This window comes from Ziziphus jujuba, chromosome 6, assembly GCF_031755915.1.
Source record: "Ziziphus jujuba cultivar Dongzao chromosome 6, ASM3175591v1".
Taxonomy (NCBI): domain Eukaryota; kingdom Viridiplantae; phylum Streptophyta; class Magnoliopsida; order Rosales; family Rhamnaceae; genus Ziziphus; species Ziziphus jujuba.
Window position 1 is genome coordinate 15,088,050 of NC_083384.1, and position 17,606 is coordinate 15,105,655.

Consider the following 17,606-nt stretch of genomic DNA (forward strand, 5'->3'; position numbering starts at 1 on the left):
TGCAGCACAAAATCGATATGGTACAAAATCAGTTATGGTTTGCTTCTCTTTAATTACTCGGATTATATTAAACTTAGTAACTTTTTTACATTTTCATTAAGAAACTAATAGTGTAATTCTTGTACTAACTTATTCGCTCTTTTTGTGTTTTGGCTATGATAAGAGAAGGAATTCTTCAGGAGGACCAACCACAAACTAGCTACAGAACAGCAAGTTTATCATGTATGTTTTATTCTTATAGTCTGCTCTTAAACTTCATTAATGTTTTTATTAGTAATTAATACTTCATTATTGTAGTAGTATATAATATATATTTTTTATGTAGTGAAATGGATATCACACATTATAATTTAAGCATAGTTGTCCATCATAAAAAAAAAAAAAAAATATATATATATATATATATAATAAAACCAATGACAATTCAATTAAATTATTTACATAACAAAAAAAAAAAAAATGGAAAGGTATACATTGAATCCAAATAACATTTTAGGGAGAGAATTTGCAATTTTTATGAATATTCATTTGTACATAAAATATATTTTATTTTGATGTCCACGTTGCCCATTTTATTGTTGAGAAACTGAGAGTTTTCATATGGTCGGACAGCTTTGCATCTAGTAGAATATTATTCTGTTTTGTATATAATAAACTTTCTCAAACATAGGCTATCAATATGACTTTGCACTAAAAAAATAAAAATAAAAAGAAATAATAATAATAATAAAGCCATCAATGTGGCTTTTCTAATTTTTCAGGGCAAAAAAAAAAGGAAAGGAAAACCAAAACAAAAGCAAAACCAAACTCTCAGAAAAGCAAGCTGCTTTTTAATCTTTCGCGCCATATCAGAATCTGGGAGAAGGAAATGGCCGTTGGGCTCAAACCCTCCAAGCCCCTTGTCCGATCTTCATCACTATCCTTGGAAAAACTCCTGAAATCCCAGAAAAACCTCTCAAAAACCCCACCAAGACTCTGGTTCGATCCTGAAGAAGACGACCCTGTAGAAATTGACGCCCAAGGATTCCCCATCTTAAAGCTCAGCCACCCAATCCTCCGCACCTTAGACTCTTGCATTGGTATCAGACAGTTCAACCAGGTTCACACCCAGCTCATAGTCTCTGGTCTTTTTCAGCATTCTTTCGCTGCTAGCCGAGCCATTAAGAAGCTCTGCTCTGCTTCGGACACTGCTCAACACGCCGTTTACTTATTCGATCATCTTGAAGAACCAGATGCTTTTCTTTGTAACACCATTATGAGAAGCTATCTGAATTTGAATGACCCATACGGTGCTCTCCGCTTCTACTATCAGAAAATGATTGGTAAATTTCTTGTTCCTAATCATTACACTTTCCCGCTTTTAGTGAAGGTGTGTGCAGTAATTGGGTCGGTGAAAGAAGGAGAAAAGGCTCATGCCCGGATCGAGAAATTCGGGTTCGGATTGGATTTGTTTGTTCGGAACTCGTTAATCCATATGTACTCTGTTTGTGGGAGTATTTGGAATGCACGTCTGGTGTTCGATGCGGAACCTGAGTTGGATTTGGTGAGCTGGAATTCGATGATAGATGGGTATGTAAAGAGCGGAGATGTCGGTGTTGCACGTGAACTTTTCGATGTAATGCCTGAAAGAGATATTTTTAGTTGGAACTCGATGGTTGCAGGTTATGTGGAAACTGGTGATATGGTAGCAGCAAAAGAGTTGTTTGATATGATGCCCAATAAAGATGTCGTTTCTTGGAACTCTATGATTGATGGGTATGCAAGGACACTGAATATTTTTTCTGCTCGTGAGTTTTTCAATCAAATGCCTTTGCGTAATATAGTTTCGTGGAATATGATTTTGGCCCTTTATGTGCGGTCTAAGGATTACGGTGAATGCTTAAGAATGTTTGATAGGATGGTGGAAGCTGGAGAGGCTAAGCCAAATGCAGCTACTCTAGTAAGTGTGCTGACTGCTGCTGCAAACTTGGGGAGGCTTGAAAGAGGGAAATGGGTTCATTCTTATATGCAGTCTAATAGGATTAGACCCGATGTATTACTTTCAACTGCTCTTTTGACAATGTATGCAAAATGTGGGGATATGGACTTGGCTAAAGATGTTTTTGATAACATGTCTGACAGGAGTGTTGTGTCCTGGAATTCCATGATCATGGGATATGGCATGCATGGGCATGCAGAGAAAGCTCTAAAAATGTTCTCCGAGATGGAGAAAACAGGCCTTGCCCCTAATGACACTACTTTTATCTGCATTTTTTCTACATGTGCCCATTCTGGAATGGTTTTGGAAGGTTGGTGGTACTTTGATCTAATGCAACGAGTTTACAAGATCAAACCCAAAATTGAACACTATGGTTGCATGGTTGATCTTCTTGCCCGGGCTGGTTTGATGAAACACTCAGAAGAGCTTATTAGCAAGGTGCCAGCAGAGGCAGAACCTGCCTTATGGGGATCTTTACTTTCTGCTTGTAGGACCCACTCAAATTCAGAACTTGGGGAGATTGTGGCCAGGCGGCTAATTGAGTTGGAACCAGGGGATATTGGACCCTATGTGTTGTTATCAAATATATATGCATCAGAAGGGAAATGGGATGATGTAGAACATGTGAGAAAGATGATAAAAGAAAAGGGTTTATTAAAAGAAGCAGGATCAAGCATGGTTCAACCTGGAGAATTTGGATCTAAATCCCTTTTGGAGAATGGTTCATCACTCAGGAGAAGCATGGTGTACTCAATGTTGAATGAGATGGGTACTCAGATAAAATTATCTTGTAGAGATTTTTACATAGAAGATGATTTGAGTACTTAGTGTATCAAAATGCTTCAGGATGAATCTGAAACTTCAAAAGCTGGTTTTCCATGTATATTAACATGTAAATGTGGAGAAACTTTAGGGAAAGAAACTTAGAATACCTTGAAGATTGAAGATTTCTGAACGAAAGAGACCATGAACTTTGATTGGTGGACCAAAATGCTATGAGCACGTTTGGATAGCAGGTTTATCCATTTGTAATACGCAATCACAGATGGTTATCTCCAATTCCTGATAGTAAGGACAGAGTTATGGCAATGTATAACTAAAGCAGTATGTCCAATCCATATTTTGTAGTTTTTTTGGTCAATAACCATATTGAGTAGTTTACTCGTTACTTTTTGTATACCATAATAAACTCGTTGGGGTAGATTAATGTGGGTTGTATTGGTTTAAATTGTTTATTCTGAATCAGGAAACTTGCAACAACAGTATCAATTATTATTCTTTCACATAGCATTTGGATTTCAGGTTTAAGATATATTTTAGCTGTCAAATTTATTCACATAGTAGGTTAAACTTCAGTTATACTTGTGTGTAATCAAGCCTTTAAACAGGCCTCAAAGTAAAACAGTGTATCAATAAAATTATGTTATTTTCTTCTATATTTTGGTGCTATTATCTTTTCTGTCCTTAAGTTTTCTTCTGGGTTAGTTGTTTGCTTTTATTACAAATTTCTCAGTTTTCCCTTTCTTTGTTACTTCAGAATCTTATGGTAAGGCTTTCTGTTGGGAAGCTTTTTTGCTTGGCAACTTTCATTTGGGAAAAATTACTTCCACATAAGTTACTGCATTTGTTATTGATCAGAAGTACTGTGCATGGATCTGTCAGAGAAAAAGTCCCTCTTGTGCCTCTAGTAGGGAAAGTGGCTGAGATCGAGAGAGCATCTCTCCCTTGAAGTCCTTTATGGATCTCGAGTCGGGAATAGAGTCTCACAGTGTCAGAATGAGTTGAAGACGAGATGTGGTGTCCAGTCTGATAGGGAGAGGCGAGAAGGGGAACAAGGATCAAAACAGGCATGGTGCTTACAGTGGCCTCTTTCATTTCCTGACATTGAGTTCATTCGCAAATGAGACAAGTTTAGATCTTTATTTGATCTTAGCCATTGTTTTTTAACTTTTAACAATCTCTGCCTATCATAAAAAGCAGTATCACTTTTCTTTTCGTTTTTAGTAGTCACTTTTCTTTTCATTTTTAGCTAAGTCTCTTTGATGTGTTAATATTCACATATGGTTAACCATTCCATTTAAACTTTTATATGATGTATCAGCAGGTTCAGTTTATCAGAGACTATCTCAATCTCAACTTCCAAATGGAAAGTTTTTTGTTAACTAAAACATTACCCTCAAAATATAGTGACAAAATGAGATCATAGTAACTCTCTATCTAGAGTCATATTGCAAAATTCCTTAAAAAGTGTCCTCCCTTGAAAATATTTACAGCTTTAATTGGTACAGTTTTGAGTATCCACTACTAGACTAGCTTTAAGAAAGTCTAATATATAGCTGTTGTGTGAATAACACGATACAAGTACAAAAAAACTACTAATTACCAAGCATTGATTATTATTTTGTAGGATCCAGAATTTTAAGATTTCATGGTGCTTGATAATTTGTTAAGTTTACATGGCAGGTGATAATTGACCAGTATATCACTGATGTGGTACAAGTCCAACCATTGGTCCTTAAACTTTTCCCTAGCCAGGAGGAGCTCCAAAAGATTCTGAAGAAAGGAGAATTCCATATAACTGCTAAAACTTGAAAAGTTTTCGAAGGAACAAGTGGGTCTTTATCTCTACTATGGTCAACAGAAATGGTAAGAAATATAAGCAGACATTAAAACCTCACCAACTAAAATCGCAGCTTCTCGCTGAAAAAGATTCATTCTTTGCTATAAGAAACTTGCTATTTTATTATTAGTCAACAATAGAATATTTGATTACATCAGGAGTTTTTTAATCCCCTTATTTTAGAAATACCTATCTGGAAAATAAAATAAAAAATAAAAAATGAAGCAGAACATGAAAAGGAAAGTACAGATGAAAAATAACAGGAGCTTATTTTTATCCTATAAGACGAAGTTGATAACAAAATCTGATCATATGGCTCTATCTATATGTTCACTTGAACTCCTGAATCATATGTTTCTCCAGCTTTCCAGCCTTCTGGTATGTTATTCACAGGAACAAGCCATGTCTCATCTCCATCATCACCACTGAACAACATCTTTACTTGCAAAGGTCCACTTGGTGGTGTGGTCGTTGTCCATACTGCACCATAATGCCGATCCAAAAGCTTGCAGACAAAATTTTGAGTCTGCAAAATTTTTACCCCAATTTTAGCAATGAAGATGATGATATAATAACAATATCAGTAAAGATCATCTATATATATGTATATATATACATATATATCTCAGAAGGAAGTGCATAGTACCTCACAAAGCTGAACTGCTGTGATATCTTTCATCCCCTGTTGATACCTTATCACAAAAGCCAAATAATGAGGAAAGTTGCTGTTCTCATCTATCTTGATTGTAATATTCTTGTTTGGATAGCTGCAAGAAACACTGTTCATAGAGAGACAGAGAGAGCTCCATGAGTTTAGCAAATATCCTATTGATTTTCAGCACGGTTTCTCAAGGAGAGATTGACTATATGTAGGTTTTTACCGTCTGTATTCAATGTCAACGATGCCAAGAGATAACAGAGAGGCAGCAGCATTAGCAGTTTGAGCCATTTTACTGAAGGCTCGTTTGCTCAGAATAAAGTCTGTTCGAGCACTTGAACCTTGGTCTGTTATAACCACATTTACTCCTTTGCTCGAGCAGTAGGCACTGTTGGTGCACCTTACCTAGTGAAAGGGAAAATCATAAAGAATATTGCTCATGAAGTTTATCTGAGATTTGAAGTAATTGAAATTCTTCTGCTTCATATTTTTTTACCTGGTAGCATGCACCACAGCCAACCCCATTTCGATATAGGTCAGATGCTGCTGATACATCTCCACCATTAAGCGTTGCTCCAAAGGAACCGAACCCGCATGCACCTACTGCAGATAAGAAAGGTTCAGAATTTCAGATAAAATGCTTATATGTTTAGTCATAATATCTAGGTAGAATGTTTAGTAGAATTCTCTTACTCTCTGTTCCTTTTTCATTAGAATTCGGATAGTAAGCTGCACGGGATTGAATGAAGCAGTCACTACATACAGAAGAAGCCTTAGGCAGAGTTTGCATCAGAAGAAAGATTGCTGTAGGTAAAAGAGAACTCCAAAGGGAGGAAGCCATTGTCGAGAAAAGAAAACCAGGGAAAAGCGATGAGAAAAACAAATATGAAGGCAAAGGTTGCTATGCATGAAAGCTTACAGAAAATGTAGTATTTATAGGGAAAATAAACATCAATACTTTGAACTGGGTAAAATTTACCAACTTTGACATTCTTTTTTAAGGACATTGATTTTCCAACAAGTGGAATTTCTGCTAAAAGAATTTGTAGTCTACCTTCTTAGACTTGTTTAAGAATATCAAGCAAAAAATACTGCTCTCTGACCTTTCAAATTCAATTCTGATTATATTTCTTCCCTTGTTGAATTCTTTTTGTATTAAGTTAATCAAAAGGTCAATAGTTAAATCTAATCCTAACGTGTGAATTGTCTTAGTAGTTAACCAAATTCAAAAAGCAGTTTTATTCTCATAAAATTAATAGTCTATTGTTTTCTCAGTCAGGTGGTCCTCGAAACGTTCCTCTTTTCTATGTTTCACTGTTGCAAGTTGATGACGTTGTTATTGTTTGCTCACGGCAAAAGCATTATACTATGGATAAGCTTGTACATGCTTACATGATGCATAAAATTTAGTTCTAAGAATTTTGCTATTTGACCAAGATAGGCATATTTGATACATAGTGCTATTTGACCAAGATGGGCATATTTGATACGTACTTACCTAACCATCTCAGAAAGAGAAGTTAAAATCAAAGGTGAGTATTTTGAATAAGAAAATATCCAGTACATTTGCTTGAAAAGGAAATATGAGAACAGAGTTAGGTGCTCTAGCACTAAACAACCTTATTTCATATATATATATATATATATGTATGTATAGAGAGAGAGAGAGAGAGATGTATATTTTACGTTAGGCATATCTTGATGTTCCCACCTTCCACTACGGTAATGAGTGTTATCACATGGGCTGTTATTTGTAACTTAAAAGGTGAGGAAAGTGTAAGGAAGCCACCTTGTATACATTATTTCCATTCATTTTAACAATTGCAAGTAGCTCAAACAGCCAAAGGATGTATAATTTGATCAATATCAAAGAAAGGGAAAAAAAATTAAAAATTAGTTCCTATACCTAGATATCGTTACAATTCATAAGGGTTTTGTTGATCTGAGTTATGTTTTAGCTTGCTATACATAGCTTGTTCTATTTCTGATCAGTTTAAGTTGTTGAGATAGTTAACACTACAAAATTTTATTGTCAAAAAAAATTAGCTCTATACGATTAATTTTTGCTTGAAATGTTAATATATAGAAATTTGTATACCAAAGCTGACTGGGAATCTTGATGGTGGGGTTGGGAGGACCAGCGTGAATAGTTATGCTAGGTTGAGGCAGACTGCCATGAAAGAAATCCATCACCCACATCAGCCATGACATGGAAACCACTTGGGGGATTTTTGGACCTAGCTAAGTGTAGGAGCTTAGCCATGTCTTAGAATCAAGGTTCATTTTTTTTTTATTATTATTTTTGGCTAAGACAATCAAGGTTCATTTTGTGAAGGGAATATTTGTCCTCTTTGGAAACCCAGCGATATTGTCCTCTTTAGAAACCCCGCCACCTCGGGAAAGGTATCCATCTGTAACAGTCTAGACTATCCGCATGCAATATTGTTCTCTTTGGACCTGGAAAATCCTGCCATTAAGGTTTTAAAAGATCTCACTGACACATCAATCGAAGTATTGCCTCTGATACTATCAGTTACAGCCCAGATAATCTGTGATATTTTTCTCTTTGGGCCTAGTAAATCCTCTTACAACACAGTCCTCAATGTTTTAAAAAACCTGACAAGGAAAAGGTATCCACACCCATTTATAAAAGGTGTTTCGTTCCCCTTTTAAATCGATGTGGGACTTCACATGTACTCATTAAAATGTTGCAAGCAAAATATTATATAGATGAAGTCTATTATCCAGATGCATCAACTCATATGGTTTATGTTAATGTATGAGGGGGATCTATGCTTTGTCATGCTTTGTTATCTTATATTATATTGATCGTTAAAACGGTCCAATTGTAGAAAGAAAGTATGAAAAACTTTATAATTCTATCACTTGATTCCTTGCGTGCATAAATATCCATGTAAATTTGAGTTTTGGTTTGATGAATGATTGTCGATAGTGGAGGTCCCTCATTCATTAACATATGCATATCAATTTCCTAGGGCAGTCGCAATGCATATATATATATATATATATAACCAAGATATTTTATAACTCTTTCAATGCCAATATATTGATTTTCTGATAATAATATTCAATACATCTTGCCACATTAATAAATGTCATCTATTATAAATTCAAAAATAGTTTTTTAAAATATAAATTGTCATATACATATTTAATAATTTAATAATTATTTTTTAATTTATAATAAAAAATATGATGACATAACAAATTTTTAAAATTTAAATTTTATAGATTTTGTTTAAAAGTATATAATATATTAATATATAAATACAAAATTGAATTTTATATTTATAGGATTCTGTTACCTGAAGAGGTAGTTTGATTAATTTTTAAATCCATGCCAACTACACCCACTTTCTCAAAGCTTTCCATCTTTATTATTAGGATATCTTCATCTAAGATTTTATTTACAAAAGTTATAGTTAATTTGCATTAAAATATGTCAGCTTTGTATGTTCTCTCTCTCTTTCTCTCTCTCTCTCTCTCTCTCTCTATATATATATATATATATAGAAAGAAGACAAATGATGTAACTTGCAAGTATAAAATGTACCCAAAAAGACAAACTCAAATCATTACATGTTTCCGTTTCTTCTTTCTACGGCTTCTGTTAGTCTTCTTCCAAAACCGAAATGGAACGGAGACTAATAGTGATTCCAAGAAGACTTTCTTGGCTGCTGAAGAATCAAATAACCCTCTTAAATATAATATGCATATGGGTTGGTTCTCTTACCATTTGGTCAAAAATTATTTATATATATATATATATATATATAATTGTAATTTTGTCCAATCTAACCGACTTTTGGCCTGTTGAAATCATGACACTGACATTCGAAAGCCAAATAAAAAACAAAATTGAAATTCTAAAAGAAAATTGGAGAAAATTTTAATTTTTGATAACCAATTTAATTTTTGTATAGAGCTTTCTTTGGATTGTATGTAGAACTTCCCAGAGGAATGGATTTTGGGTTAAACCAAGCCCAAAAGTGCTAAAGAAGCCCAATTTTTAGACTGTCCCAGCCTACCCAAGTCGTACACCCAGATCTGCCCATCTTTGTTACGCATATCTTGTTTAAGCAAGCATTTTTATTTTTCTCATGTTCAAAAAATAAAAAAGAACCCAAAAAAAATAATTTTTCTTGTTTTTTAAAAAAACATTTTTATTTTTCATTTAATTTTTTTTTTTGAAGAAACTTTTCTATTATGTCTGGTTGGGAACTGGATTGTAGTAAATGTTATTATTATTATTATGCAAGAGTAAATGTTAAATTTAAAACGTCATAGTATTTAAGAAATGCTACCATATTTTACATTATAATTTCATGGATACTACGTTTTTTTTAGAACTTTATAGATATTTGTATATATATTTTTTAAAAGAAAAAGATATTTATATAAGAATAAAATTTATATATGTATGTACATAAACCTAAATATTTGGCTGCACGTAAGTAATTTAAATATGTGGCTAAGCTTTATTCATCAAAAAAAAAAAGAAAAAAGAAAAAAAAAAGAAAGAAAAGAGGTATTTGCTATGCTCTACCTAAGAAGAAAAAAGATTAAAAAAAAAAAAAAGTAGGTGTTATTGGAATCAGAAAATAAACGATAGAAAAAGTAATAATTTGTAAAGTATTAGTTGTTGGGGTTGTAATGGACTGCAAATTTGAAGAAAACGTGGCCAAGTTTACTACCTCTATGTCGGCTGCGGTATTGTGGGAGCATTGCAAGGTCATATACATAAATAATAATAAAAAGATATTATCATCATTATTTGCTAAATTATATAATTAATATCATTTTAATCTTTTAAATTTATTTTTTAATAATTTTATTTTCAAATTAATTTCAACAATTTATTTTATTTTCTTAGCCATTTTTTATCCATTTTTTCATCCATTTAGAACCATAAATTTCATATGTTTTAAATATAAACCAATTATAAAAGAAAAATATATTATTCTTAAATTAAAAAATCTTATAATTTTGTCCTTTATACAATTGGTTCATATTTCAAACATGTGAGATTTAAATTGGAAATAATTATAATATTGTTGAAATTTATGATATGTTTGAAATTTAAACATGAGCTAGTTATTCTCTCATTAAACATGAGTCAATTATAAAGGATAATTTATTTTAAACATGAACCAATTATTCTCTTTTTTCTTTACAAATCTGAAAAATAAATTGAAAATAATTATAATATTGTTGAAATTTAAACCTTTTCTTTTATTGAAAAATCTTTATTATTCAAACTTTCAATTTACTAGTTATAAATTAGATTTAAAGTAATATGAAAAAGGAAAAAATTTATCCAAGTATAAACGCTACCATAATAAAGGATCAGGATCACCCAATCAAATTCTAATTAAATTGACATTGAAATTATTTTTTTATTTTTTTAAATTATATTATTAAAATGGTGATTTTTTATTGATGATAGTTGGTTTAGTAAATTGAATCACCTTCTTGATATGCATATGAAAACAAAATGGAGTAAAAAAAAAAAAATTATGAATTTTGTCGTTATATTCAAAATTATTAGATTAGAAAAATTGAAAATTATATTCTATTTAAGAAATAAATAAATAAATAACTTTTTGAAACTGATCCTGATGCAATCGCTTTTATTTGACTTTGAAGGCTAAAAGTCTTATATATAGATTAGTGGAGCCTCCAAAATGGATTTTGAGTGTTGGGTTCGTAGTGTTTGGTGAATCTTGAAGGTTGAAGGTGGAGCTCCTCCTCATGTTTCTAATTGTGAAGATGATTATATAAACTCAAAAATAGCGAAAACTGAATAAATTAATCAAGATATCATAAGATTAGCAAAGGATGATGTGTTATAAGAGAATGAAGAAGGGAAAAGGGTGAGAAAATACTTCAAATGCTCCTCATAACTGGCTCACATGTAAAACACATGAGTTTAACTATTACAAACGGATGGAGAAGGGCATAAGAACCAATGATGCATTGTTGATGTTAGTTTGAGAATAAATTTGTCAAAAAAATTTTAAAACGAAAGTGAAATTGAATATATAGTTTAGGACTAATGATGTTAATATATTTTAAAAATATATATATATAATATTCTTTAGGTTTTATATAACACGTGGTTCTTCATAGGCCACTAAAAGAATAAAAAAAAGCTAGAAGTTAAAATGAAAAAAATGAAAAACCAAAAAATAAACCCAACCCAAAAATTAAACAAAAAAAAAAAGAATTTTCCACTTTCCAACATTCGGGATAATTAAAAATTGATTAACTTTAACAGCCATTCAAATTTGGAGTACCAAATTCATATACAATTCGAAAGAGAAAGTGAAGAATGGAGATTCTTAGGCCACTTTCTCAATTACACTCAATATTTTTCTCTCAAGTAAATCCCGGCCCTTGTGCAGGCCCGGCTTAAGGCATTCGCCACTAACGCATATGCCTAGGGCCCCCATTTCATTGGGCCCCAAAAAATATTTTTTCTATAAATTCTATATATATATATATATATACACACACATCTATATTTATTAAATAAAAAATAAATTAATATATATATATATATGCATATATTTATTAAATAAAAAATAATTATTAATTTATTTTGAAAATATAATAAGTTGGCTTTTGTTAAAATTTTGTATTATCTCTAATTTGTTAATTATTTTTGAAAAAAAATACTATTCAAGTCTATTTGAAAATTTTTATATTTTATTCTTATAATTAATTAGATTGTAACCGTAAAAAAAAAAAAAAGAATAACATATATTAAATACTCTTCTTGTTTATATAGTTTTTCCTCTTGCTCATTTTTTTTCTTCTCTTCTCATTCACTCATATTTTATATTTGTTTAATTTTTAATACTCAACCTATATAATATGCAATTCTAACCTAGAGGGTCCCAAAATACAAGGTAAGTTCATTGGTTTTTATTTATTTTAATGAATTTTCAATTATTCTCCTAATATATGTCTATGTATATTATTTTATTTGAATTTATGGTATGCCATTTCAACTATATAATTGCTTGTGTCATTTTTTCATTTCAAAATAGGTTTAAATAGTTTACGATATATGAAAATAATTTTAATTTTTTGTATGAAGGAGAAAAATCAAAATTGCTTGGTGATGATTTTCTAAAAGAAAAATGTTTAAATTTTGAAAACTTTTTTAAACATAACATGCTATGTGATATTGATTGTTTAGATTTATTTTTGGAACGAAAAGTTTAAAAAAAAATAATGAATCTAGAATTAAAAATGGCACTTTAGATAATAAACTATATAAAAAAATTAATTTTTTTCCTAATGCATGAATAACTTGTAAAATGCTACTTTTATTTGCATTCAATAATATCTCAAGAAAGATTAAATAATTTAGAAGTTTTATTAATTGAGAAAGATTTATTATCAAATCCTAAATATAAAAATTTAATTAGTAATTTTGCACATCAAAATAATAAAAAATTAAATTTTATATAAAAATTCTATTTCTAAAAAATTAATATTTTAAAAAAAAAAAAGGCCCCAAGATTTTTGTTTTTTTGGGCCTAGAGCCTAAAAAATAGTTGAGACGGTCCTGCCCTTGTGCTCCCACCCCCCCCCCCCCCCAAAAAAAAAAAAAACCCTCAATTTGTTTTGTTATCAATTGGGTCTTCTTTTTTTTTCTTCTTTTTTTTCCTTTTAATTTTTTGATCTGAGTGAATTTAGGATCCGAAGTTAAATATTTGTGGTTATTATCAATTCAACATTCCAAAATTAACAATTTGCTCATCCATTTGTTTTGGCTAATAGAAGACTTTTTATTTAAACAATCATTAAAAAATATAAATTAAGTTAATTGAAACAAATAATAAAAATATAAAATTTTATCAGTTCAATTAGAATCTTTTTTTATTATTTTTTTAAAAGTTTATAAAATGCATATGATCGTCCATTATTTTTTTTATTAAATTAATGAAGAAACATATGTTAAACTATAAAATTTCATATATATTCAATGATGAAAAATAAAACACATAGGCATCCTAATTAAAATAAATAAAATCCCCTATAATCAAAGAATAATTTAAAGGTGAAAATGATATTTTTCTAACTCAAAAAACATATACATATTTAGAAACTCATGCTAGAGTGCTTTAAATATATCGAATTTTGACCAAATTAAATAAATTTAAATGAACTGTTTAAAGGTCAAGGATTTAAATTATTATAGTTTTGAACAAGTGAAATTTTATTAATTTTATTACCTTACTATATATATGTGCATTATATAATATATATGTGTATTAGAGAAATGCTATCGTATGATCATCCGCGTGTAAATCCATATCAAAGTCAATGTTTTTAAAAAAATATATCAATTTTGTTATATACAACACATACTTAGCAAAACTAATGTTTTTTTTTAAAGCATCTACTTTGATGCAGATCTACATACAGACGGATCGTACCGTAGTCTACTCATATATATATACATATATATATATATGTATATATAATATATATTTAGGATATGAATGTCCATAGATTTTTATCATCTGAATTTCAACATTAATAATGATTTTTAAAAAAATATTCATCAATATTATCATATAAAAATAAATATTGATAATAATTTTTTCAAAAAACATCATCAATATTGATATTTGTATCATAATATAGTACGAAACGACTGCACTGTAGAATTTCTTAATTTCTGCACTGTAGAATTTCTTAATTTCCTTTTATATATATATATATATATATATATATATTAATTTTACTGTTTGGCTATTTTTTCAATTTAGTCAATTTTTGGGCGGCTTATTTAGAAAGAGAAAAAGCTTGTGGGGGCAGAGAGATCTCAGAGGCTCTCAGCATCTCCCGCTTACGTCCTCTGATTCCCCAGGTTTATTCCCTTCTCTCATTTTCCTTTATATTTCCACGTCTTCCGCTCTCTCCCTTTCATAATTTTCTCTTCCAAACCAAATTTTCCTGAGAAAATCTTTGCATTATCTACCCACTACCCAATCAAACTATGACAGCTTCTTGTTGCGAGAATTCTGTGGACAGGTAAAATTTGATTTCTTTTTTTGTGCTTTGATTCAATATAATGAAAATTTTGATCTGGGTTTCTTTTTTATTTTCGAAATCTTTAACTTCCCACTGGAAAAAATTAAAAGTAAAAATAAAAATGCAATATACTGTGATTAATGCCAGATTGAAAAGAGTTTGTTTTTTAATGCAATACCAAATTCTCGTCACTATTATATTGCATTTCTGTATTGCTACTCTTTGCTTTGTGTTCATACCCATTAGTGCGAGATTCTTTCTTTCATTGTTTTTTCTTTTTTCCTTTTTTATTTTTTATTTTTTGTATTTTGTTCGAACCCACCGGCTGAAATTCTTGTGTTTTTACATTGATCCTGCTTTTTGTGTTGGCCTCGATGTTGATCATTAGAAATTTTCGTGTTTTAGTACCATGCACGAATTTTTCCTGTTCTGCAGGAAATATAATTACAATTTGATTTTTCTTTTATTCTTTCAGATTGATTATCATGTTCATAGATTTTTTATTTTCATGACTTCTTGGTTCATTTTCATATTTGTTTCAGAACTGAAATTGATTTTACATAAGGTTTGGAATTTCAATCGTGCTTGATTGTAGTTTTATGCTTGTCATCTCATTTTCTTGTGTATTAATAATCAGGATATATTTTGTTGGCCTCGATGTTGATCATTAGAAATTTTCGTGTTTTAGTACCATGCACGAATTTTTCCTGTTCTGCAGGAAATATAATTACAATTTGATTTTTCTTTTATCCTTGCAGAATGATTATCATGTTCAGAGATTTTTTATTTTCATGACTTCTTGGTTCATTTTCATATTTGTTTCAGAATTGAAATTGATTTTACATAAGATTTGGAATTTTTGCTTGATTGTAGTTTTATGCTTGTCATCTCATTTTCTTGTGTATTAATAATCAGGATATATTTTGTTAAGTTCCATATTTATAATATAAAAGAGTGATTGATCTATGGCCTTCATTTATGTTCCTAACTCATCTGGGTCATTTCATTGGAACATATAAGACCACAATGAAGTTTTGATCAACAGAGCACTAGTTCTTGTTTATATTTGCCAACGCTTATTATACTTTATCGTGTAATTACTTAATATTTTTGTCTTCTCTTTATTCAATTCTTATGCTGTGATGAAGCAATTGGAGTCATTTTTGGTAAAGGTGTGACTCGGAAAAAAACGCTATTATGGGTGATTCCCCAAACTGAGCTCCAGTCTTTGTAACCTGTTTAAAATATATTGTGATATGTTCATGAAATAAGTTGTTTTGTTTATGTTGAAGGGTCTTTTCCTGTCTTGGATGGTTTATGTATAAATAAGTGGAACTAAATAAGTGCTATTATGTTGTGGAACTCCTGTGCTACAAAGTCTAATGCTTGGTTGGCTAATTAATGCATAGTAGCATTTTAATAGCAACTTTTAACAAAATCTTAATTATTCAACCACACTTTAGTCTTTGCAGTGTGTTCCTTGGCACTGTTAACCTTTAAATGTTTCTTTGGTATGGTCATGGAGATGATGTTTAAGGATATCTTCTTTAGATTTCGTGAAAAAGAAATATGTTATTGTATATATGCTTTTTCTTATTTCCTTTTTTTGGGGGAACCAGCAAATGTTCTCTTGTTGGACTTGCTCCACTTGAAGCTGTACTATTTGATATAGATGGAACTCTGTGTGATTCAGATCCACTTCATCATCAAGCCTTCAGAGAAATGCTTCAAGAGGTAGACTTCTCTCGCTATCTTAAAAATAGAGTAGAGAAAAGAATTCCAGCTTCCTCTGGTTCATGGTTTTATGCTTCAATATATATTTAATATAACAGCTCGACAAACTACATTTTACATTATGCAGCTCTTATTTAGTAGAAGAAAGTTATATTTTCAATAGAAGCTTAGATCTGTGAATAACAATCGGAGTTGGCTAACAGTTGGCTAACAGAAATTGTGGTTGACCATATTAGATTGGTTTCAATGGAGGTGTTCCAATTAATGAGGAGTTCTTTATTGAGAATATTGCTGGCAAGCATAATGATGATATTGCTGCACGACTCTTTCCTGATGATCTCCAACGAGGCTTAAAGTTTGTCGACGTAAAGGAAGCCTTGTTTCGTAGGTAAAACTTAATTTCACCTGTACTTATAAATTTTCTTCCTACTTTCAAGTGTTATAATTTCGTTGTTGAAAACAACAGATTGGCAAAAGAACAATTGAAGGCTATTGATGGCCTTTACAAATTGAAGAAATGGATTGAAGACCGTGGATTGAAACGAGCTGCAGTTACAAACGCTCCAAGAGAAAATGCAGAACTCATGGTATCAATTCTTGGGCTTTCAGATTTTTTTGAAGTTGTAATTGTTGGAAGCGAATGCGAGCATGCCAAGCCACATCCAGATCCCTACTTGAAGGCTCTTCAAATGCTCAATGTATCAAAAGAGCACACATTCATATTCGAGGTCAGCCTTCTTCTCAAACCATGAATCCTTCGTAAACATAGAAAAACATGTGAAATCCCAAAAATTTGATAATTGTTTTCTGTTTTGGATTGCTAGGATTCTGTCTCTGGGATAAAAGCTGGAGTAGCAGCTGGAATGCCAGTCATTGGTTTATCAACCAGAAATCCAGAAAATTTACTGATGGAAGCAAAACCCATTTTCCTTATAAAGGATTATGCTGATCCAAAGTTGTGGGCTGCGTTAGAAGAGCTTGATAAGAAGGAAGGTAGAGGTAAAAATGAAGCTTGAGAAATTACCTTTCATCTCAGTAAAAATGATGGGAAAAGTCTGTGGTAAACTGTCAGATTTGAATAATTCTTTGAGGAATGTTTTGATCCTCGCACCTTTGCCTAATACGTAATATTACATGAAATTTAGATCCTCCATTTGTAAGTGAAAATGGCCAAGTCCATTTCGTTAAATATCAAGTACACCGTAGAAATCATAATTACTTGGTTTATGCTTTTATTTCTTGCTCTTTCCTGTTGTATTATTATTATTTTTTATATGGCATGACATCATTCTCGAATAATAGAATTAAACCGAGCTTCTAAAGACACTTTTTCTACTTTAGAAATGTATGTGTTATTGACATGAGGATTATCGTGGCGGTTATTATCAACCGGCCTCTCCAAAAGCAATATGAATGTATTTTTGCGCTTCACTTTTACGCTTGGCATGAATGTTTGTTTGAGATTGTTTGAGCTTTCACTTCTATGCTTGGCATGAATGTATTGTTGGAGTTTTCATTTTATGCTTGGCATGTATACATTATAT

At 31.1% G+C, this 17,606-nt stretch overlaps 3 protein-coding genes across 4 annotated transcripts; 2 read left to right on the forward strand and 1 right to left on the reverse strand.

Moving 5' to 3' along the window:
- Positions 1 to 696: 696 nt before the first annotated feature.
- Positions 697 to 4,006, forward strand: LOC107430428 (putative pentatricopeptide repeat-containing protein At5g37570). The gene is made up of 2 exons (XM_016041261.3): positions 697 to 3,082; positions 3,516 to 4,006. The coding sequence occupies exon 1, from the start codon at positions 869 to 871 to the stop codon at positions 2,804 to 2,806; it is 1,938 nt and encodes a 645-aa protein (XP_015896747.2). The 5' UTR covers positions 697 to 868; the 3' UTR covers positions 2,807 to 3,082; positions 3,516 to 4,006.
- Positions 4,007 to 4,692: 686 nt separating this feature from the next.
- LOC107430440 (expansin-like B1) lies at positions 4,693 to 6,208 on the reverse strand. Of its 2 annotated transcripts, none has more exons than XM_060818453.1 (5): positions 5,950 to 6,208; positions 5,753 to 5,856; positions 5,480 to 5,661; positions 5,245 to 5,377; positions 4,693 to 5,124 (listed from the first exon to the last, which is right to left on the reverse strand). In XM_060818453.1, the coding sequence occupies exons 1-5, from the start codon at positions 6,095 to 6,097 to the stop codon at positions 4,921 to 4,923; spliced, it is 771 nt and encodes a 256-aa protein (XP_060674436.1). In that variant the 5' UTR covers positions 6,098 to 6,208; the 3' UTR covers positions 4,693 to 4,920. The 2 variants fall into 2 exon arrangements, with proteins under 2 accessions (XP_060674436.1, XP_015896759.1); XM_016041273.4 differs by having other exon boundaries at positions 5,753 to 5,859; positions 5,950 to 6,191.
- Positions 6,209 to 14,102: 7,894 nt separating this feature from the next.
- Positions 14,103 to 17,388, forward strand: LOC107404740 (haloacid dehalogenase-like hydrolase domain-containing protein Sgpp). Its single transcript, XM_016011731.4, has 5 exons — positions 14,103 to 14,328; positions 15,948 to 16,062; positions 16,299 to 16,450; positions 16,529 to 16,790; positions 16,887 to 17,388. Exons 1-5 carry the CDS (start codon positions 14,294 to 14,296, stop codon positions 17,076 to 17,078), a joined length of 756 nt encoding a protein of 251 aa, XP_015867217.3. The 5' UTR covers positions 14,103 to 14,293; the 3' UTR covers positions 17,079 to 17,388.
- The last annotated feature ends 218 nt before the right edge of the window (positions 17,389 to 17,606 follow it).

What these genes read in the sequence shown, in the direction of transcription:
- LOC107430428 (XM_016041261.3), top strand. Translation starts at nt 869, where the DNA reads ATGGCCGTTGGGCTCAAACCCTCCAAGCCCCTTGTCCGATCTTCATCA.
- LOC107430440 (XM_016041273.4), bottom strand. Translation starts at nt 6,097, where the DNA reads ATGGCTTCCTCCCTTTGGAGTTCTCTTTTACCTACAGCAATCTTTCTT. An exon ending in TAATGAAAAAGGAACAGAGA is followed by an intron (nt 5,860 to 5,949) that starts GTAAGAGAATTC and finishes TCTTATCTGCAG; the next exon opens with TAGGTGCATGCGGGTTCGGT. An exon ending in GTTGACATTGAATACAGACG is followed by an intron (nt 5,378 to 5,479) that starts GTAAAAACCTAC and finishes CTCTATGAACAG; the next exon opens with TGTTTCTTGCAGCTATCCAA.
- LOC107404740 (XM_016011731.4), top strand. Translation starts at nt 14,294, where the DNA reads ATGACAGCTTCTTGTTGCGAGAATTCTGTGGACAG. An exon ending in TCAGAGAAATGCTTCAAGAG is followed by an intron (nt 16,063 to 16,298) that starts GTAGACTTCTCT and finishes TGACCATATTAG; the next exon opens with ATTGGTTTCAATGGAGGTGT. An exon ending in AGCACACATTCATATTCGAG is followed by an intron (nt 16,791 to 16,886) that starts GTCAGCCTTCTT and finishes TTGGATTGCTAG; the next exon opens with GATTCTGTCTCTGGGATAAA.